This window comes from Gopherus evgoodei, chromosome 3 (genome assembly GCF_007399415.2).
Source record: "Gopherus evgoodei ecotype Sinaloan lineage chromosome 3, rGopEvg1_v1.p, whole genome shotgun sequence".
Taxonomy (NCBI): Eukaryota; Metazoa; Chordata; order Testudines; family Testudinidae; genus Gopherus; species Gopherus evgoodei.
The window spans coordinates 141,162,077-141,184,571 of NC_044324.1; the positions used below are offsets into that span (position 1 = coordinate 141,162,077).

Consider the following 22,495-nt stretch of genomic DNA (forward strand, 5'->3'; position numbering starts at 1 on the left):
CGCCTAGACAAAGACAGGACTTTGGCAGGCGGTGCGGCCGAGGTGGTCGTAGACGACAATCAGGACCCCAAGGGGGCCAAAATCAAGGTCCCTCGAAACCACCAGCTGGACCAAAGATGAACTTTTTGAAGGTGCGCCCGAGAGCGGTGTACCAGTTACAGGCCAGGATCCTTCTCCCTTCTCCAACCGTCTCTTCTACTTCCTCCTGGCGTGGTCCCAGTTAACTTCAGATCGCTGGGTCCTATACACAGTGGAGTATGGGTACCACCTCCAATTTATTTCAACCTCACCCTCCCACCCTCCAACCCTGTCCCTCTTCAGGGACCCCTCTCACGAGCAATTCCTCTGGCAAGAGGTGGGGACACTCCTCGCCATGGGAGCTATAGAAGAGGTACCAAAGGATGAAAGGGGCAAAGGGTTTTACTCCTGTTATTTCCTAATCCCCAAGTCGAAGGGAGGTCTCAGACCTATCCTAGACCTGCGAGGACTCAACTAGTTTATGACAAAGTTAAAGTTCTGCATGGTATCCCTGGGGACCATTATCCTGTCCTTGGATCCTGGAGACTGGTTTGCTGCCCTCGATATGAAGGACGTGTACTTTCATATCGCCACTTTTCCTCCACACAGGAGGTACCTCCACTTCGTAGCCAACCGTCAGCACTTCCAGTTTACGATCCTGCCGTTTGACCTTTCTACAGCCCCAAGGGTATTTACAAAGTGTATGGCCGTAGTCGCCGCCTATCTCCGCCGACGTCAGATACACGTTTTTCCGTATCTGGACGATTTGCTTATCCGAGGGGCCTCCGAGACACAAGTCACCCAGCATGTGGGCATCGTCAAGGACCTATTCACATGTCTAGGCCTGATGATCAATATAGAAAAATCCACTCTGGTTCCCACGCAGAGGTTAGACTTCATAGGAGCTATCCTGGACTCCAGTCTAGCCAGGGCCTCCTTACCGCAGCTGCGGTTTCAGGCGATGGCAACAATCATCTGAGGTCTACGGAATTTCCCGACGACTTTGGCTCGCACTTGTCTCGGTCTCCTGGGTCACATGGCTGCCTGCACGTTCGTAACCAAATATGCCAGATTCCACCTCTGTCCTCTCCAAGCTTGGCTCAACTCAGTATACCGCCTGGGCAGGGACCCAATAGACATGATAGTCACCATTCCCCCGAGCACCCTAGGCTCCCTAGACTGGTGGCTAACTCCCTCCCTCGTGTGTACAGGGCTGTCGTTCCATCTGCCCCAGCCCGCAATGTCCCTGACAACGGATGCATCATCTCTCGGCTGGGGTGCTCACCTCAAACACCTTTGTACTCAAGGCTTCTGGTCATCTCAGGAGCTGGCATTACACACACATGTCCGAGAACTGAGAGCAGTCTGCCTGGTGTGCCAGGCGTTCCAGCAACATTTACAAGGCCGTTGTCTCTCAGTGTTCACAGACAACACAACGGCCATGTACTACATAAACAAGCAGGGAGGGACACGATCCTCCCCCCTTTGTCAGGAGGCCATCCAATTCTGGGACTTTTGCATAGCCTACTCGATAGACCTGGTAGCGTCCTTTCTCCCAGGGGTTCGGAACTCTCTGGCAGACCAACTCAGCAGGTCCATCCTGTCTCACGAGTGGTTGATCCGCCCGGACGTTATTCATTCTGTTTTCCAGAAGTGAGGATTTCCCCACATAGACCTGTTCGCTTCCCGCGTGAACAGGAAATGCCAGATGTTCTGCTCCTTCCAAGGTCTCTCCCCGGGATCAATCTCGGACGCTTTCCTGATGCCGTGGAAGAGCCAGCTGCTTTATGCCTTCTCACCATTCCCGCTGGTTCACAAGGTCCTGCTAAAACTCCGCAGGGACAGAGCGCACCTAATCATGATCGCTCCAGCATGGCCCAGATAGCACTGGTACACCACGTTGCTCGACCTGTCGATAGCCGACCCAATTACCCTGCTACTCCACCCAGACCTCATAACTCAGGACCACAGCAGGCTTCGCCACCCAGACCTGCAGGCCCTTCACCTCACAGCGTGGCTGCTGCATGGCTAAACCAGTCAGAGTTACGTTGCTGTGCATCAGTATGACAAGTTCTCCTGGGTAGCAGGAAACTTTCCACCCGGTCAACGTATCTGGCCAAGTGGAAGCGTTTCTCCTGCTGGTGTGAAACGCATAATCTTACTCCCACGGAGGTCTCGATTCCCTCTATTTTGGACTACCTCTGGTCTCTCAAACAGCAGGGCCTAGCAGTATCATCACTGAGGGTACACTTGGTAGCCATCTCTACCTTCCACACAGGGGAAGATGGACGTTCTGTGTTCTCACACCCTATTGTTTTGAGGTTCCTCAAGGGCTTGGAGCGCTTATACCTCCAAGTACGCTGCCCAGCCCCGACCTGGGACCTCAACCTGGTTTTAACCAGGCTTATGTATCCCCCATTCGAGCCGTTAGCAACCTGCTCACTACTCTACCTGTCTTGGAAGACAGCTTTCCTTGTAGCCATTACATCGGCCAGACGAGTCTCCGAGCTTAGGGCTCTTACGGTGGATCCGCCATACACTGTGTTCCACAGAGACAAGGTGCAGTTGCGGTCACACCTGGCATTCCTCCCTAAGGTGGCCTTTCATGTTAACCAGGATATCTTTCTCCCAGTCTTCTTCCCGAAGCCACACTCAACGCAACGGGAGCAACAGTTGCACTCCCTGGGTGTCCGTAGAGTGCTCACATTTTATATTGAGTGGACAAAACCCTTTCATAAAATGTCCCAACTCTTTGTCGCAGTAGCAGACCGAATGAAAGGCCTACCTATTTCCTCTCAGAGGATCTCATCTTGGGTGACGGTGTTATGATTTGGCTCATATTTCCCCAAGCCACATCACCGCACATTCTACCAGGGCTCAGGCTTTGTCTGCTGCCTTCCTGGCTCGTGTACCTATCCAGGAGATATGTCACGCAGCTACCTGGTGTTTGGTCCACACCTTTGCTTTGCATTATGCCCTGGTTCAACAGTCCAGAGATGATGCAGCCTTTAGCTCAGCAGTTTTGCATTCTGCAACATCTCACTCCGACCCCACCGCCTAGGTAAGGCTTGGGAATCACCTAATTGGAATCGATATGAGCAAGCACTCGAAGAAGAAAAGACGGTTACTCACCTTTGTAACTGTTGTTCTTCAAGATGTGTTGCTCATATCCATTCCAAACCCGCCCTTCTTCCCCACTGTTGGAGTAGCCAGCAAGAAGGAACTGAGGGGCGGTTGGGTTGGCAGGGGTATATATCCGACGCCATAGCGGCGTCACTCCAGGGGGCGCCCAGCCGAGCCACTGAGTGTTGCTAGGGTAAAAAATCTTCTGGTGAACGTGCACACAGCGCGTGCACACCTAATTGGAATGGAATGGATATGAGCAACACATCTCGAAGAACAACAGTTACAAAGGTGAGTAACCGTCTTTTTTCCTTAGAGCTATGCTCTCCACCCATTCCTGCCTATGTGCAACAGGAACATTTCTGAGTTGGATATTCAAAGAGCAGAGCTCACTTGAGGGAGCTTATTTTTATAAAACAATTTTTGGGACTAGGTGTGACTTTAGAGTACTGAACTTCAGCATCCTAAACTCTAGAATCCCCCAGGAAGTCTACAATAATGGACAAATATGGAAATTCGGTGTATAGTATATTTACTAGGGAGTATTTGTCCATCTCACAAAATTATCACAGCATTTGGGATGATTGGCATTTCTTGCTCAAGAGAATGAAGTGAGAGATTGGAACAGCAGCAGAAGTTAAAGTGCAGACCTAGGTCCATTAGCAAAGCTTGTATTATGGGAAAATTTGCATACAGCCTTCCTGCACTGTCTGGCTCTAACTAGTATTAATGATCATTCTCTTCAAAGTCTTATGATCAAAAGGGAGTACGTTTAAAATCCTAAAATAAGTATAATGTTCCCCATAAGAGAGATGGGAGCTGTTACAGTAATTTGCTGCCAAATTGTGGTGTGGGGGGGTCTTATCTTGTTCACCCTCCTGCTTGAACGTATTTTTTACCTCTTCTTGTAAGTACGTACTACCCATTTCTATTGGACCTTCTATCTAAGGGTCTCAAACTTTTTCCAAACAATAATAAATTAAATAGAATATCCCTATGATAAAAGTAATTATCTTTAGCCTGGTGAAAAAACTGAGGTACAGCAGCTTTGCAGCTTTCAGGAGTAGAGCTCAGATCTCTGGACTGGCTTTATTATAGCCATAAAATATCTTTCCTTCCAGATTGTAAGTTTTCCTATGATTGTATCATTTAGGCAGAAGAGGGAAACATATACTAGGGCTGGCTGGCTGGGAAGTTACCTTTGTGCTTTCTCTTATTCTGTCCCTCATGCCTGGGAGAAACTCCTCATAAAACATCTGCAAAGCTACCTCAATATTCTTCAAATCCCTCTTAAAAACCCTTCTCTGTTTTGATGCCTACAAAAAGCTTGACAACTTGGTTGCTGGTGGGCTGACTAGTACTGTCTTAACATTTCCTTATATTCACGTGGCTGTTTTTCTGTGTCCATCAGTTGTCTCTTGGCTGATACTTAGTCCCTGCCCCCGAAGTGCTTAGTCTGTCTTTTTATTGTGTTTGTACAGTGCTTACCATAATGGGATCCTGGTCCTTGACTAGGGCTGCTAGGTGCTATGATGATGATAAAGTCAAAGGTAACTATAGCAGGACCACTTGGAAATAGTGACCATAATACAAGAGCATTCAACATCCCTGTGGTGGGAAGAACATCTCAACAGCCCAACACTGTGGCATTTAATTTCAAAAGGGGGAACTATACAAAAATGAGGGGGTTAGTTAAACAAAAGTTAAAAGGTACAGTGACTAAAGTGAAATTCCTGCAAGCTGCATGGGCGCTTTTTAAAGACACCATAATAGAGGCCCAACGTCAATGTATACCCCAAATTAAGAAACACAGTAAAAACTAAAAAAGAGCCACTGTGGCTTAACAACCATGTAAAAGAAGCAGTGAGAGATAACAAGACTTCCTTTAAAAAGTGGAAGTCAAATCCTAGTGAGGTAAATAGAAAGGAGCATAAACACTGCCAGCTTAAGTGCAAGAGTGTAATAAGAAAAGCCAAAGAGGAGTTTGAAGAACGGCTAGCCAAAAACTCCAAAGGTGGTAATAAAATGTTTTTTAAGTATATTAGAAGCAGGAAGCCTGCTGAACAACCAGTAGGGCCCCTTGACGATCGAAATACAAAAGGAACGCTTAAAGACAATAAAGTCATTGTGGAGAAACTAAATGGATTCTTTGCTTCAGTCTTCACGGCTGAGAGTGTTAGGGAGATTCCTAAACCTGAGCTGGCTTTTGTAGGTGACAAATCTGAGGAACTGTCACAGATTGAAGTGTCACTAGTGGAGGTTTTGGAATTAATTGATAAACTCAACATTAACAAGTCACTGGGACCAGATGACATTCGCCCAAGAGTTCTGAAAGAACTCAGACGTGAAGTTGCGGAACTATTAACTAAGGTTTGTACCCTGTCCTTTAAATCGGCTTCAGTACCCAATGACTGGAAGTTTAGCTAATGTAACTCCAATATTTAAAAAGGGCTCTAGAGGTGATCCTGGCAATTACAGACCAGTAAGTCTGACATCGATACCAGGCAAATTAGTCGAAACAATAGTTAATAAAATTGTCAGACACACATAAAAACAAAAACTGTTGAGCAATAGTCAACATGGTTTCTGTAAAGGGAAATCATGGCTTACTAATCTATTAGAGTTCTTTGAAGGGGTCAACAAACATGTGGATAAGGGGGATCCAGTGGACATAGTGTACTTAGATTTCCAGAAAGCCTTTGACAAGGTCCCTCACCAAAGGCTCTTACGTACATTAAGCTGTCATGGGATAAAAGGGAAGGTCCTTTCATGGATTGAGAACTGGTTAAAAGACAGGGAATAAAGGGTAGGAATTAATGGTAAATTCTCAGAATGGAGAGGGGTAACTAGTGGTGTTCCCCAAGGGTCAGTCCTAGGACCAATCCTATTCAATTTATTCATAAATGATCTGGAGAAAGGGGTAAACAGTGAGGTGGCAAAGTTTGCAGATGATACTAAACTACTCAAGATAGTTAAGACCAAAGCAGATTATGAAGAACTTCAAAAAGATCTCACAAAACTAAGTGATTAGGCAACAAAATGGCAAGTAATGCACATTGGAAAAAATAAACCCAACTATACATACAATATGATGTGGGCTAATTTAACAACAACAAGTCAGGAAAAAGATCATGGATAGTTCTCTTAAGATGTCCATGCAGTGTGCAGAGGCGGTCAAAAAAGCAAACAGGCTGTTAGGAATCATTTAAAAGGGGATAGAGAATAAGACTGAGAATATATTATTGCCCTTACATAAATCCATGGTATGCCCACATCTCGAATATTGTATACAGATGTGGTCTCCTCACCTCAAAAAACATATTCTAACACTAGAAAAGGTTCAGAAAAGGGCAACTAAAATGATTAGGGGCTTGGAGAGGGTCCCATATGAGGAAAGATTAAAGAGGCTAGGACTCTTCAGCTTGGAAAGAGGAGACTAAGGGGGGGAATATGATAGAGGTATATAAAATCATGAGTGATGTGGAGAAAGTGGGTAAGGAAAAGTTATTTACTTATTCCCATAATACAAGAACTAGGGGTCACCAAATGAAATTAATAGGCAGCAGGTTTAAAACAAATAAAAGGAAGTTCTTCACGCAGCACACAGTCAACTTGTGGAACTCCTTACCTGAGGAGGTTGTGAAGGCTGGGACTATAACAGTGTTTAAAAGAGAACTGGATAAGTTCATGGTGGTTAAGTCCATAAATGGCTATTAGCCAGGATGGGTAAAGAATGGTGTCCCTAGCCTCTGTTCATCAGAGGATGGAGATGGATGGCCGGAGAGAGATCACTTGATCATCGCCTGTTAGGTTCACTCCCTCTGGGACACCTGGCATTGGCCACTGTCGGTAGACAGATACAGGGCTAGATGGACCTTTGGTCTGACCTGGTATGGCCATTCTTATGTTAAAGGGAAAAAAAAAAACCTTTGAGGTGGGAGCGGGCAGGAACATTTCCCTGGCTGCCTCCACAAACAAATTCCTGCTGTTGATATTTTTATCTACCATTCTTTTTTCCACTCTTCTGACTTTATGCCCACCCTTTCTTTCAAAATAAAGGCATCTAGAAGAAAAATTATATTAATTGAAAATGAATAGGCAGGTGTGGTGTGTCAACTTCCTTCTCTGGGTGTGATATACAGAGGTAGATTAATGAAGAGTGAGCTTTAGTCAGATGCTTCCAAACTAGTTTAACAAACACAATGATTGGGCTAATGGAAGACACCTATTATATGGTAAGAAGTTAACCTCCCTCCTTTCCCCTATCAGTCCAGACAAGGTGGGTTTTGTGGCAATATCATTTTCAGCTCAGAGATTAGTACATTTGGAAATGACAGCACAAACCCTTGCAGCAGCAGAGAATCATCAGCCTGTAATCATCAACAATATGCATGAACCTATATGGATACTGATTAGAATTAACGTGTTTACCTTGCAATCAGTACCTATAGCAGATAGAGCTCTAGTGATGTGAGTTTCTGTGCTGGCAACTAGTACCTCTTTTATTTTTAATGAAACAGGATTCTCCTTGTGCACTTTTTAACCTGTAGGACTTTGTGCTATTGGAAACATTCCTCTTGAACCACACCAAACAGAGCAAAAGTTTTATTTATTGTATTTGTTTGTAGAAAAATCATTCATTCATCCATTGCTCTGGGTACTTTCACAATAATAGAAATACTTTCCAATATTTCTATATATTTATGTAATAAAATATAATTATTCTAATAGACTGCCCACTTACAGTCAAGCGACTGAACTTTCACTCATCTTAAAAAAAAAATCCAAACACTACGACTGAGCCTGTTTTAATATGTTGAAGTAACCAACTCCACACAGCATAACTCAACGAGTAAGCGCTTACTAAATCTCTCTACTGGTGGGGGGACAAAGTGAGAAGGGTAAATTGATTAGGAGGCAGGAGATCTGGATTCTATTTCTTGCTGTGTCACTGACCTGCTGGGTGACTCTAGGCAAGTAATTGCCCCATGCTTCAGTGTCCCCATCAGTAATTACCTCCTTTGGAAAGCACTGGGTATTATTAATAATTACTGTGGAAAAAGCAATAGCACTAAGACTACCTCCTCCATGAGTCATTGGGTTTCCTCCAATATGTTTCTTGCACTGAATAAAATAATACTGAAATAGAATCATGAAAAGTACATGAGACATGCCAGGAGTGCCTGACTAAAACCACACTCTTACAAGTCACTTTGGATGAAATTAAAAAAAAGGTTAGCTAGCCCCATATCCCTGAACACACTTCCAAAATGAAATGTGGAAAACTAATGTAAAATCACACCAAACAGAGAAGCAGAGGGTAAATTCTAAGGGTGGGGGGTGACCAGTGTGACAGAGAAGTAAAAAAAAGAGCAGCGTATACTCCAAAATACAAAGGATGTGCAAGAAACATTTCCTCAGATTATCAGAAATGGTCAAATTTACTAGTAACAAATAAGTGAAAAACTGCAGAAAAGAAAGGAAAGAGACCTGCCCTTGAACCAACCCAAGGGCAATGATGGCAAAGATGAATAGGCGCTAACACCCAAACAGACTGGGAAGTCCTGGGGTAGGGCTTGAAGCAACCATGCTCCGCCAGAGAGAGGAGACCAGAGATTTCTGCATTTTATTTTTGCAGGGCTTGTCATGCTGACACAAAACACTTTGACTTGGGAGTAGGGTGACCAGATGTCCCGATTTTATAGAGACAGTCCTGATTTTTGGGTCTTTTTCTTATATAGGCTCCTATTACTCCCCACCCCATGTCTCGTTTTTTCATATTTGCTGTCTGGTCACCCTACTTGGGAGCAACAGATAGGAGGTGAGCGAAGGGAGGAGCCAGGAAAAGGGGAGTGTACAGAGAGCGGAGGAGTGAGAGAAAGGGGGCGTGCAGAGAGAGGGAATAGACAATATGCAGGGAGGAGACGAGGAAAGGGGGAGTGGGTAGGGAGGAGTGAGGGACTAGACAGTGTGCAGGGAGCAGCGAAGGGTGCTGAGGGCGCTGCTCGGGCCGGAGGAGGCGGTTCTTCCCGGCGTCTCTCGGGGCTCGGTGTGTGTGGGGCAGGGGCACGATGGCCTCCATGGCTGCGGCGATCGCCGCCTCCCGCACCGCGGTGCTGAACGGGAACCGGCCGCTGGACGAGCGGGAGCGCAAGCGCTTCAGCTACTTCTCCTCGCTGAGCCCGATGGCGCGGAAGATCATGGCGGAGAAGGAGCGGATCCGCGAGCGCTACGGGCCCGACTGGGAGCGGCTGCCGCCCCGCCAGCAGGACGAGATCATCGACAAGTGCCTGGTGGAGCCGCACGTCCAGGCCCGCTACGCGGCGCATCGCGGGGCCGCCCGCGCCGCGCCCCCAGCCTGCTACCCCGGCCTGCGCCTCAACACCGGCCAGAAGGTGGTGCGCTTCGGGGACGAGGTATCGGCTTCGGCCCTGGAAGGGGGGGGGGCGGCGGCAAGGTGAGGGGGAGGAGAGCTGGGTGTGGGGGGTAAAGAGTGAGGGGCGGGGGCTGGGGGGGAAGGGCAGTGTGGAGGGTATGGGGAAGAGTGAGGGGAGGAGGCTGGGGGGAGGGGGCAGTGTGGAGGGTATGGGGGTGAAGAGTGAGGGGCGGGGGCTGGGGGGAAGGGCAGTGTGGAGGGTATGGGGTGAAGAGTGAGGGGAGGAGGCTGAGGGGAGGGGGTAGTGTGGAGGGTATGGGGGTGAAGAGTGAGGGGAGGAGGCTGGGGGGAGGGGCAGTGTGGAGGGTATGGGGTGAAGAGTGAGGGGAGGAGGCTGAGGGGAGGGGGTAGTGTGGAGGGTATGGGGGTGAAGAGTGAGGGGAGAAGGCTGGGGGGAGGGGGCAGTGTGGAGGGTATGGGGGAAGAGTGAGGGGCGGGGGCTGGGGGGGAAGGGCAGTGTGGAGGGTATGGGGGTGAAGAGTGAGGGGAGGAGGCTGGGGGGAGGGGCAGTGTGGAGGGTATGGGGTGAAGAGTGAGGGGAGGAGGCTGAGGGGAGGGGGTAGTGTGGAGGGTATGGGGGTGAAGAGTGAGGGGAGAAGGCTGGGGGGAGGGGGCAGTGTGGAGGGTATGGGGGAAGAGTGAGGGGCGGGGGCTGGGGGGAAGGGCAGTGTGGAGGGTATGGGGGTGAAGAGTGAGGGGAGGAGGCTGGGGGGAGGGGGCAGTGTGGAGGGTATGGGGGAAGAGTGAGGGGCGGGGGCTGGGGGGAAGGGCAGCGTGGAGGGTATGGGGGTGAAGAGTGAGGGGAGGAGGCTGAGGGGAGGGGGCAGTGTGGAGGGTATGGGGGTGAAGAGTGAGGGGAGGGGCGGGGACTGAGGGGAGAAGGGCAATGTTGAGGGCATTGAGGGTAGGGGGTAAAGAATGAGGAGCGGGGCACTATGGGGAGAATGGTGGTGTGGAGGAGAAAGGGTAGGGTAGAGTGGGGTGGGGTAGAACCGTGGTGTCGGGGAATGGGGGCAAAGAGTGAGGGCATTGTGGGGGAGAAGGATGGTGTGCAGGTATTGGAAGGTACAACAGGAGATAAGGTTGGGGACATTGGAAGCTATGGGAGTTGTGGAAAGGGGGCCCCAGGGGGAAGGAGCCTAGTGGGGATTATTAATAAAGAAATGTCTGCAGAGATGGTAGTGGCCAAAGCTGTGCTGTTGTTAATTTTGTCGTGATATCGTCTTTCAACACTTCATGCTGTTGCCAAATATGAAGACTGTGTTAAATGCAGTTATGAGTCCTCTCCCTATACTTCTGGGACCTGTGGTCTTGTCTGCTCTAAGAGAATGGAGACCTGTGATTCTCGGCTGGTGGCAGCAATGGTAGAAGGTGTGGAACTAGCCAGGGCACAGGTGTTCTTACCAGTGTGTTGTGCAGCAATGCACTGAATAGGGTTAGCCAACATAGTTGTGACAAATGCCTGATCCTTGTCAACACTATGGCTATCATCAGCAGAGTTGGTTGGTGGTGAGTTATGGATCCTAGTTTCCTAGTGTAGGTGCAGAATGGAGAGATGTCATAGTGTGAATGAATGAAAATTTGTGAATCAATTCACAAAATATGTGATTGCAGTTATTAATAACTCGAAATAAGGTGGTCAGTGGAAAAGTTCATCTGTGCAAGTAGTGTGGATTACAAAGAGGATTTTGTAGACACTAATTTTTAAAATAATTGAATAGTGGAGAAATAATCACTAAAAGTAGAATTGAGGCAGTGTTTACAGTGCATCAGATCTTTTCCTTTTTCTGCTCATAAGTACAGTGTTGAAAATATTCCCAAGTTCTGGTCCTTTTTTAGATACCTTTTTTAAAAAGTCTTAATCAGTCTTTTCCACAGCTATTGCAGTGCCAGGAAAAAGCAAGGCTGTGGAAAGTTAGACAGTTGAAAATATAGGTTTTGAAGCTTTTGCTGTTCTTGCCTTTAACACTAAAATGTGCTTGGAGAGACCCATAGGTACTTGGGTAGTGGAGTATGGAGTAGGTGCCTTTCAAATTAAAGTCCTGTAAACAAATGTGTGTAAACCTCTGAAGCCCCCCTTTTAGTTGACCACATTCTTTATCTCTGCTTGCATACAAGGTTCTATTCTATTTAGTTTTTAAATGAATGTAACAAATCACAGCCATCCAATTTTTTAAAAAAGTCTCAGGCTATGCAAGCACACACACTGCACAACATCAATATAATTTGTTATCCTGATTTAAATTCTTAAGGCAAACTACTGTCAAATTATTTTCCTGGTTCTCTAGTCACACAATTAATTAATCTGCTTCTGAACTTGTAACCACCAATTTAATTTGAAGTGGCTAGGGCTCGTGTTAACCCCCTACTAATATCCATACATAGGATTTGTAAGCACTGCTTGAAGACTTAAATAATCACCATAGTGTTTCAGAGCTGGTTGTGTTATAGAAGACCTTCATTCTGCATCCTCTGTGTAAGGGAAATGTCAGGTTAAGCAGCATACATGTTTCATACCTGGAGTTTGATCTGAAAACATAGGGTCAACTTGACTCTTAGATAGTGCTGATGAAATCCTGAACATTTAGTCTTCATCAGTAAATAGACCATCAGTTTTTGGAGGATGGTGGAGATGGTATCTAAATTGAAAACTGTTTATTTTGGGCATTTTAGCCTTCCCCATTCCTGAGACTACATGTTTTACTTTCACTGTTTTGAGATTGTGAGGGCTTGCTGTTCTGAATTGTTTTGGGGCCAGAAGGAAAGTGCCAGAGGTTGTTCTGTTGCAACATATGGACAATATCTTTTCCTGCTTCACAAAGTGACAGGCAAAATGCCTCTGAGGTTTGACAAATATTTGTTCCCTCATTTGGCAAAAAAAGCAACAAAGAGGAATGGTACTGTGTGTTCTTTAATTGATAAACACAGTTAATCAAATGACTTGGTATAGAGAGTTAAATTTAGATTATAAAGCATATGCATCAACTGACTTCCTTTTTCACTTTCCAGCCAAAGTTTATATAAACTATCTTCCTGAAAAAGAGGTCCTGCTCTCTTCTGGCATTCTCCTGTTCCACTTTAGTCTTTCAACTGCAGTACCAAGCCTTAGGGGCCTTTCCTGGCTCATCATTCCTTGGCTTTCTCTCCCAGCCTCTCTTTCTGGTGCCAAACTTGAGTCTTGGACCTTTTCCATGTCTCCCTAATTTCTCTTTCTTCTCCTATTGCAACAGAGCCACTTTGTTCTGCTTGGGCCAGTCTGTTGCTGTTGCAGTTCAACTTTCCAGGTCGGTGAAAGCCTCACCCTATTGGGCTTTCATGTTTTCTCTTGGTCTGACTCTTGCTCAGCTGTACTACTGCAACTCTGCATTGACAGCACAATAGATCCCTACTAGGCTTCACACTTGGCACCTCTCCTTCCCTTCGTCTCTCTCACTCCCTAACAGGCACAACATGAAGGGATTCTTCCCTTCCATTTGCTAGCTAGCATGCATCTGAGAACTCCATGACAGTTTTCAAGCGTGCAGAGGGAATGAATAGTGTGAATTTGCATAGCACAATTTTTCTAATAAGTCTCTTTTAAAGAAAAAAATGAAACAGGGCTATTGTTTTAATAAGTGCAACATTCAGTTCTGCTTCTTCCACAGTAGATAGGAAGATTTACTGCAATCATTTACACTTGGTGCTGAAGATTTTAATGGTGTTCTTATGTGAAAATGATGCTGTCTAGGTAACTGGAAAAAAACAAACCCCATCCTTATCACTTCTAAATTCATTGTCTCCCTTTTAGCTTTAGTACAAGGGTTGCATCTCTATCTATCTTCCCAAGCTAGCCCTTGTCTGTAGGAAAATAATAGGATAGTGAAATTTTCCTCTCTAGCACTTCATTTGAAGTTTTAATTTTAAATGAAACACAACATTTCTTTAGCTGTTTTCATAGTAATCCTGCAAAAAGACATTGTGCAATTCTAAGAGTGAGGAATTCTTCAGCGATTTATAGTGGCCTCAAAGATTTTAATTGTTTACATTCATTGTGAAATTTGCCCAAGAGTTAAATCATTAGCATTAAATCTCAGTTGAACTGCAAAAGTGTTTCTCCAATTATGGAAACTTTCTGTCTAAACAGGGCTAATATATTGCAGTAGGTTTTTGTTTAAAAAAAGCAAATTGTCCCTAAAAGGAGGCATTTTGTATGAAGAATCTAGTCTTCATTATTCCAGTTCCTTTTACTTACCATTCATTCCTGCCTCATATAAAAACAAATGAAACATTTTCCCTTTACAAATGGATGGTGGCTCTGTATGACCATTGTCGTCTCCCCCTACTCCCCCCTCCCCCCCCCCCCGGAGCGTGTACCTTGACCAACAGATTTGGACCTTGACAAAAAATAATCGACTTCCCCTGAGAATGTCACTTGTATTCTCTGTGGTTCAGTATCTCCATCTGTAAAATGGGAATAAATAATACCTCTAAGAGTGAATTAAGTAAAGCATAATTCATTAGTCTGGGATTTTCAAAAGAGCCTATAAGTGGAGTTAGGTTTCCAAATCACTTAGAATTTTCACAGAAGCCTTAATGTGGATAAGACCTTTGTGCTCCTCAAATGGAAATCACTATAGAAGCATATGTTAAACCAGCTCACATTGTACAATATATCACCAAAGCGAGAGTCGTTTGGAATTAACCAATGCAAGATGCATTATTTTTATTTTGGAATGAATTTAGATCAAGTTAAAGGAGAGCTGGCTTTCAGAAACGGCAATGTGTGGTGATGCTACCACACATTGGGGATGCCTTGATTTCTGCTAGGGTCATCTTGCGCTCTGCCAAATATTTAGGGCCTGCTCCAACTCCTGTGACATTAGCGGAATCTTTCAGTTTACTTCAATGGGAGTTGGTTTAGACTTTTTATTATAATTTTTTTAGGTGAAAACTTAGCTTAAAAAAAAAAGGCAAACAAAAATGTGACTCACTTAAGGCCTGATTTTTAAACAGGGTTGGACAGCTCCTGGGAGCTGAGAACCTTGCTGGATTGGACTCATAATAACCAAATGTATGTTTCAGATATATTATCACCATGTAACTTGGAAAATTGTTAAATTGGGGTTAAGGGGAACAGCTGAAATGTCCAGTTGGCTTGGTGATATGATGAGCGTTTAACATGGAGGATGTCTGACTTTTCCATAGATACCTGCAATATTTTCTGTTTTGTATCAGCCTTCAGTCTTTGGCTTGGTGACGTGAAGCAATTGACCACCTGACTTTTTTTTTTTTTCCTGCTTACAAGTAATTATTATAATCAAAATTTTATGCTTTAAAAGCTTTTTAAGTTGAACTGCTATAGATTTGTTATCAAGAGCCCTGAAAATGCACTGCAGATTTTCACTAGAGTTAACCCTGTCCTCCGACTCCAACCCTTTCCCCTCAATAGTACTTATAAAAGATGTAGTGTTGCTGTTCATTTTTGCTACAGTAAGATATTCAGTTACCAGTACAGGAGCCCTTTTGTTGTGGATTTGTGACTGGACAGTTGCTGTCAGATGCTCTGCACAATGTTTATATCATGTACAGAGAATAAGGAGCACAGAAGAAAGATACTAGTATGTCTTCCATTTTGAAAATCTGATGCCATTTTGCAACAAGCTGCCTGAATGTAACAACTTAGTTTCATGCTTCTCTTTTGTCTTTGATATTCTGCAGCTGGCTGCTGAAGTCAACTGTGTGACTGAGTTCTTGTTTGTTTTTAATTTTTTGTCTTGGGCCAAGAATTCCCACAAGCCAGAGTATCTGTCTCTTACATCAGTTCTTTAGTGGGAGGAACAAAAGGCTATTTACCTCTTTTTGGGAGAAAGCTCCATTTGTTGTTGCCTGTTGAAAACACAAGCTGATCAAATGTGGATCAATGCTCATTCATGTTGATGATGAATAACCTTAAAGCTTTTGTTCTGTGTTTAATATTTTTTAAAGCAGTATTATGAGCATAATTTTATTCCACTTTCCTTTTCCCTCTTGGGTGACGGACATGCAAGAATTTAGTGATCATATAGGAAAGACATGGTTACTTAACTGATGTATTTCCAGTATAGTAAGTAGCTTGGGGGCTGAGGACATATTTCAGAAAAATAGTTTCAGTTCTGAGATTGTCACAGAGCTTTGAGTTTATCAGTTAGCTTCTAAGCTTTCTTAGGTTTAAACCTCTGTTGTGGCTCTAAGCCAAAAATTATGTTGGCCTAGGGTGGGGTAAAAAGGGGATTGTGAGGAGAACATAGTGTGGTGAGTTTATAGCATAAAAGCCTCTGCCATGTGTTTACAGGAGAGTTTCCCAGACTTAAAAAGTACAAAATGTGAGGAGCATTATTTGTCTAGGACAGAAGCCATTCACTTTAATGTATTTAATATAAAATGGGACCGATCAGTTGCTAGCACCACATATGCCCAACATAAGGCTTGTTTGTCATTAATTTATTATTTGTAAATATTGTTTATTTTCCAAAACATCAAAGTGAATGAACGAATTTTGAAAATATTTTGTTTATGGTATAGGAAAAGCATACTTTCTCATTTTGCCCCTCCTGTCTTGGTGCATGTGGTACATGTTTGTGCTAGGTTTGCTAGCAATTGCATGTACAAATGTAGATTATGCAGGTAGCAACTTTATTAAAATGGAGTTATGCTCAGATAAGTAATTGTTTTAAAATGGCACGTTACTCTAGAAAGTATTTGTTTTGAGTGATTTCAGCTTTCTTTAAATAAATATAAGTGTGTGTACATATATATCCATTCCTGTTTGCACTGCAGAGCCAGCACAACTGTTGGAAAGGAAGACAGATTCTGCTGCATCAACATCAGGATTGATAATTAGCTTCCAAATGAAAAATATTTGTTGTTGGTGGTGGAGTGTGAGCCAGAATGAGCCTAGTTTGATTGTCAGACCCCAGGTTGAGTCTGCAGGACTGACGCTATTAAAAAACATTTTTCTTTCTAAACTGAGCCAATTAAAAATGGAGTTCCTAAGTAGCAATTAACTATGGAACCCCCCCTTTGCAGTTTTTGGTTTCATTTCTCAGAATATAATCGCCATTTAACTTTTGACCTTATATGGTTCCTTACGCTCCATAGGATATTGATTTCAGTCTGATAGCCATTCAAGTAGATATAAATATTTGGCTATTGTGTCTTAAATAACGTAATTGGTAAAGATCAGACATACGGTACATTTTTAATATTCTTCTTTGTATAGCAATGGCATGTAGAGGCCTAGACCAAGTTAATACCCCCATGTTGCTGGGCAGTGTATAAAAATTTAATAAATGACAGTCCTTGCCCCTAAGAATTTACATTCTAAAAGAGAGCTTTCATTCGCTCAGTGACCTCTGTCTGTCTGTCATTCTTTGGCTGGTTCAAAGTTGATATTGTTACTATTTTACTGTTTTGTTACACTTCAACTTCACTATGCAATATAAGCGCATCTCTTTGATATTTTTATTAAATAAGGCTGCTTTTTTGATTTTTAGAGAGATTCTTGAATTTCATTTCAGGACATAACTTGGCAAGATGAACACTCGGCTCCTTTCTCTTGGGAAACCAAGGTAAGTTTGCTACATTTTTGTTTTTATTTTAATGTCAGTTTCCCTTGGAATTGATCCTACTCCATTTGAGAATTGATACATTTAAGGTGTCTTTACACTATGAGAGCAGTGTAAAGTGACCCGTAGCATAAATAAAAAATAGACTAAGTATGTTTTCATTGACTTAAATAGAAGCAGGATCATATCCTTCCTGAGCTAATACTTAGCTTCCAAATGTACCAGATTTTCATAGTTTAGAAAATTTCTATTCAAATCGGGACAGAAAATCAAATTTCTCTGTTTAGTGAAGAAAAGAAACAATAGGATTAAATAAATGTGAATTATCTACCTTGTAGGTAAAGAGGTGGATCCCATTTAAAATATATTTCTATGGTGGATGCAAGTGGTTTGTGGTGAGGAGAGAAGCGTGCAAGTAGTTGGCAACCCCAGTTAATTTTATAAAGCCTCTTTAAGACTTTATCTGATGTCCAGTGCACCAGGCTGTGGTGAAACCTTCTGAACTTGCTGCTTCTGTATGAAGCCCAGGGGTTGTCTCCCTTCTTCCCCAAAAGAAGGAGTACATTGTTAAGTATCTTACACTCTGTTGGATTTATTCTGCTTATTGAAGATGTCAAAATTGTGGCAAAAGTACTAGCTACACTGTGGTTCCCACAATACTAAAATAAAGCTAGTGACCAACTTCTCTGTGCAACTGCAGCGTGAGGACACAATTCAGAAATATCATGTTTGTCAGGGTGTTTTAGTTTTAGTTTCTGATGGTGAACCCTAATGGCAAGCTATTTTAATTTCCCATCTTGGAAAATACAGGTACAAACACATTGACTGTGTATCTCTTTTATGCTTAAAAAACAAACAAACAAAAAAAGAAGCAAAGTTAGGCACAGATTCAGACTTCTGTCCTCTGGCTGCTGATAGATTGCAAGGGGAGTCCACATTTCACAAATGCTTGGGGTCTGGAGCTACCCAGACGGAAGCCATCATGCATAAACTTAAAATGCAATATTGATCAAGTACTGCAGAAGTTATACAGGGATGGCAGGGAACAGTTGCCTCAGATTAATTTACTCTAGTCGCCCCCCTCTAGGAAGGAACCACTAAGTTGTTGTTTGATTCAGAAAAGGCCTTTAGTTTGGATGGACCTAGTTGGTGGGTATTATGCATAAATTGGCGTGTGGCTGTCAAGAAAAGAGTAGCAATGATACAGAGAATGATGAACGCTTCTCTTTACTGTTAATCAGTAATAAATTGTACTGCCATTGACCTTTACTTTTGGTGGTACAGTCACAGACAGCAGAAATAAAGAGTGAATGTGGACTTCATGGAGGTATGTTACATTTACAGTTTCATAAGTTAATGTTTGTAGGCTCTATCTTGATACCTCTTAGTATATCTGTTTATATCTATGACCAGCTTCCTGAAATAAACTACATCTTGTGGTAGCTTGTCTGTTTTTAAAGTCAAGATAACTTATAAACCATGATGGTTGCACAGTAAATCTAGGGAAGAGAATCTCAGTTTAAAAGTAATTGACACTCTTTGTTTTGTTCTGAATGTTCCTGTATATCTAGTAATTAAAGTTTCGATTATCCACTGATGAAACTACTAAAATGTTGGGAGCAATAAACTAGTGAGTCTGGGTGAATGTGTCAACTTAACTAAAATAAAGTGTTTACCTAAGTTACTGTATCTGTTTACAGTGTTGTCTGTTAGCATCCTTCATCTTTTTCTTCAAGAAATTTCTATCTCTGGCAAAAGGAAGATCTGAGAATGAAGTGGAAATGCCTATTTTTGCTGGAGAGGAGTAAGAGAGGAGAGGTTGTCATCTACCAAATTTTAAGGAATATTAGTTTCCTTCAGTTAACCAGAGTGATGGCACATCAGTTGTCCTTTCTTGCACACTTATTTGCAGCATGTTAAAATGTTAGAATACTGTGTAGATTGGTCTCTTCCCCAAGGAGCTTACATCTTTTTGGTTTGTGTTTTATATAGCACCTAGCACGATGAGGGCCTGGTCTGTGACTAAGGATCCTAAGCACTATGATAATACAAGTTAAATAATTACTGGGCTACAAGTTGCTTTGAAAAAAATAATCTGAACTGATTCAAACTCCCCCCCACCCCCTTTGTAACAGCAGCTCCTCAACTGTTTTTGCTCGTCTGTTTTTTGAGTTTTATTAAAATTTGATTAAATTGTTATCAAAAAGAATTGGTTTACAAAAAAAAAGAGCAGGGGGAACTTGTTAAAATTTTCTAGAAAACTTGTTCTCTCTTTGCCCCCCTCCCATCAGCATTTTTCTAAATTCAAGATTTTTCGACCTACTCTATAACTGATCAAAAAAGGATGACTTTTACACACACATTTTCACAATTCATCCCACTTTTTAAAAAATAAATCCTTTTATCCACTATATATGAAATACTAAATTTATTTTTTAGTTGCCGAGGGAGAGCAGATTGCTCTTAAGTGAAAAATTGAATGAAGCATCAGATCAGAGTCCCTTTCTTCCAACTCTGGCATTTTTTGTTTTCCCCTCTTATGCAGCATTTTCCCCACACCTTGCATTTTGTCAGGTTTCTTCCTTCAGCTGACTCATTAGACTTTTTTGAGTCTGTTTGTTTAGTGTTCAGTCTTTCATCTGCAAATAGTTTATATTTAAAAACAGACATAAAAGGATATTTTTAATTCCATTAGAAGGATTTACATATAAAATTAAATAAGGACATAGGATTATCACTGTGTCCCTATGTACATCTAGAATCAGACACTATATGAATACGGTATTCTTGTTCCACTATGAGTAATAAATATAGGAAAATCAAATTAAAATCCACACGAGTGTCTGGCTCTTTCTTAGCCTGTAATACAATATAAAAGATACATAGTTTCTTGCCTCTGAATTTTAGGAGGCATCTTGAAGAACCAGCACTCCTACCATGTGTAATGAGTGAAATACTCCATTATTACCAAATCCTAGACATACACATTAAATTCTCTCCCCGCCCCCTAGAGTTTCGATTGTAAGGAGTCATTTTATTGCCTCTCTAACCAATCTCTTCATAATTTATTACTGAGATGAAATTTCTCTATTTTACTGTGTGGGTAACAATGTAACTGAAGAGGCTGTAAGTACCTTACTTATCTGTGCAGTAATGGAAGGTTTATACCTGGAGAGCAGAGTAACAGTGTGAGTTCCAATTCATATATATTTGAATCTCGCTTCTTGTGAATCAGTCCTGCTTTCTTAGCTGGTTTAAACTGTGACTTATTTATGTGATTAGTTCTGTCTCATTCTGAGTTGCTTGTGTTTAAAAAGAATAAAAAAAAATCCATATTTCATCTTGCATTCCTCATTTCTATTCAGTCGTCCCCCTGCCTGCTCATTCCTGTCGCAGTTATTTTTAGAGCTTTGTGGTGAATGGCATTCTTAAATCTTTTCTGCTTGATGTGAGTGGGCGTTGGTTTACATGAGGAGAATAATGTGATAAACTTAAAGTTTGATGTTTAAGGGGGGAAAGTACTGATTTTTTTCTTTAAGCATATGCTATAAAAATAATACAAACTGTGTGAGAGAAATTATAAAGTAGTCTTATCAACAGTCATCATAACCTTTATTAATAAACTTTGAATGATAAGATTTTTATCGGTAAATATTAATAACTGTCAAGTTTGTACACACAAACCGATGGAAAAAGTACTTCCATCAATGATGATAGAAATTTACAGATTGGTAAAGTAAGAAAAATGCTGCCTGACAATTTTAGAGTTAAGAATATTTATTTTGTATATTTTGATATGTGATGTAGACAATTTGTGTTGTAACAGTTATAAAGCTTTAACTCTTTGAGTCTCAACATCTCCTGTCACTAAATAATTAAGTGACCCTCACATAATTTCCTGCAGTAGTAAAAATTAAATCCATAAAAATAAAAAAATTAAACTAATATTATCAATTGAAATAATATTGTAAAAATTATTTTTCCCAAGCCTGTTTGTTATGAAGGATACTAAGTGTATGGCTACACTACGAAATTAGGTCAAATTTATAGAAGTCATTTTTTAGAAATCGTTTTTATACAATCAGTTGTGCGCATCCCCACACAAAATGCTCTAAGTGCATTAAGTTGGCAGACTGCGTCCACAGTACTGACGCTAGCGTCGACTTCCGGAGCCTTGCATTGTGGGTAGCTGTGAGTAGCTATCCCACAGTTCCTGCAGTCTCTCCTGTCCATTGGGATTCTGGGTTGAGATCCCAATGCCTGATGGGGCAAAAACAGTGTCGTGGGTGGTTCTGGGTACATGTTGTCAGGCCCTCTTCTCCCTCCCTACGGGAAAGCAATGGCAGACAATCGTTTTGCGCCTTTTTTCCTGGTTTACTTGAGCAGACGCCATATCACGGCAAGCATGGAGCCCGCTTAGCTCACCATCACCGTACGTCTCTTGGGTGCTGGTAGACGTGGGACTGCATTGCTACACAGCAGCAGCGCATTGCCTTTTGGCAGCAGACGATGCATTACGATTGGTAACCATCGTCGTAGTACTCCTGGGTGCTCTTTTAGCCAACCTCAGTGAGATTCGTCAGGGGTGCCTGGGCAGACATGGGAGTGACTTAGCCAGGTCATTCCCATCTTCTACCGAACGCCCAGGAGATGACGATGGCTACCAATCATAATGCAGCATCTTCTGCTGAGCACCCAGGAGATGACGATGGTTTGCAGTCATACTGCACCGTCTGCTGCCAGCCTAAGATGTAAAAGATAGATGGATCAAAACAAGAAATTGACCCGATTTGTTTTGTAAAATCAACAGCCTGCTAAACCCAGGCTTTTGAGTTCAATCCTTGAGAGGGCCATTCTGTGTGACAGTTGTTTGTGTTTCTCCTTGATGCAAAACCACCCTTTTGTTGATTTTAATTCCCTGTAAGCCATGTCATCAGTCGCCCCTCCCTCCATCAGAGCAATGGCAGACAATTGTTTCGCCAGGTAAGGAGGCGACGGCAGTGCGGTGATGAGAAGGACATGGTCATAGACTTCTCACAAAGTACGGGCTGGGCAATGTGCACATCATGCTGATGAGCTCTGCATGAGCTCTGCAAACACGCTGGCTAAACAGGAAGTGAAATTCATAAGTTTGCGAGCTTTTTCCTGTCTACTTGGCCAGAGCATCTGAGTTGAGAGCGCTATCCAGAGTGGTCACAGTGGAGCACTCTGGGATAGCTCCTGGAGGCCAATATCATCGAATTGCATCCACACTATTCCAAATTCGACCCGGCAAGGCTGATTTCAGCGCTAATCCCCTCGTCGGAGGTGGAGTAAAGAAATCAATTTAAAGAGC

General features: G+C 42.9%; 1 protein-coding gene across 1 annotated transcript in view; it reads left to right on the plus strand.

The window, feature by feature from the left end:
* The first annotated feature begins 9,086 nt into the window (after positions 1 to 9,086).
* Positions 9,087 to 22,495, plus strand: part of C3H1orf198 (chromosome 3 C1orf198 homolog) — a 38,034-nt gene continuing 24,625 nt past the window's right edge. Inside the window, exons 1-2 of the mRNA XM_030556851.1 lie at positions 9,087 to 9,557; positions 17,113 to 17,163. Of these exons, the coding sequence (XP_030412711.1) occupies positions 9,213 to 9,557; positions 17,113 to 17,163 (396 nt within the window). The 5' untranslated portion in view covers positions 9,087 to 9,212. The remainder of the gene's footprint in view (positions 9,558 to 17,112; positions 17,164 to 22,495) is intronic.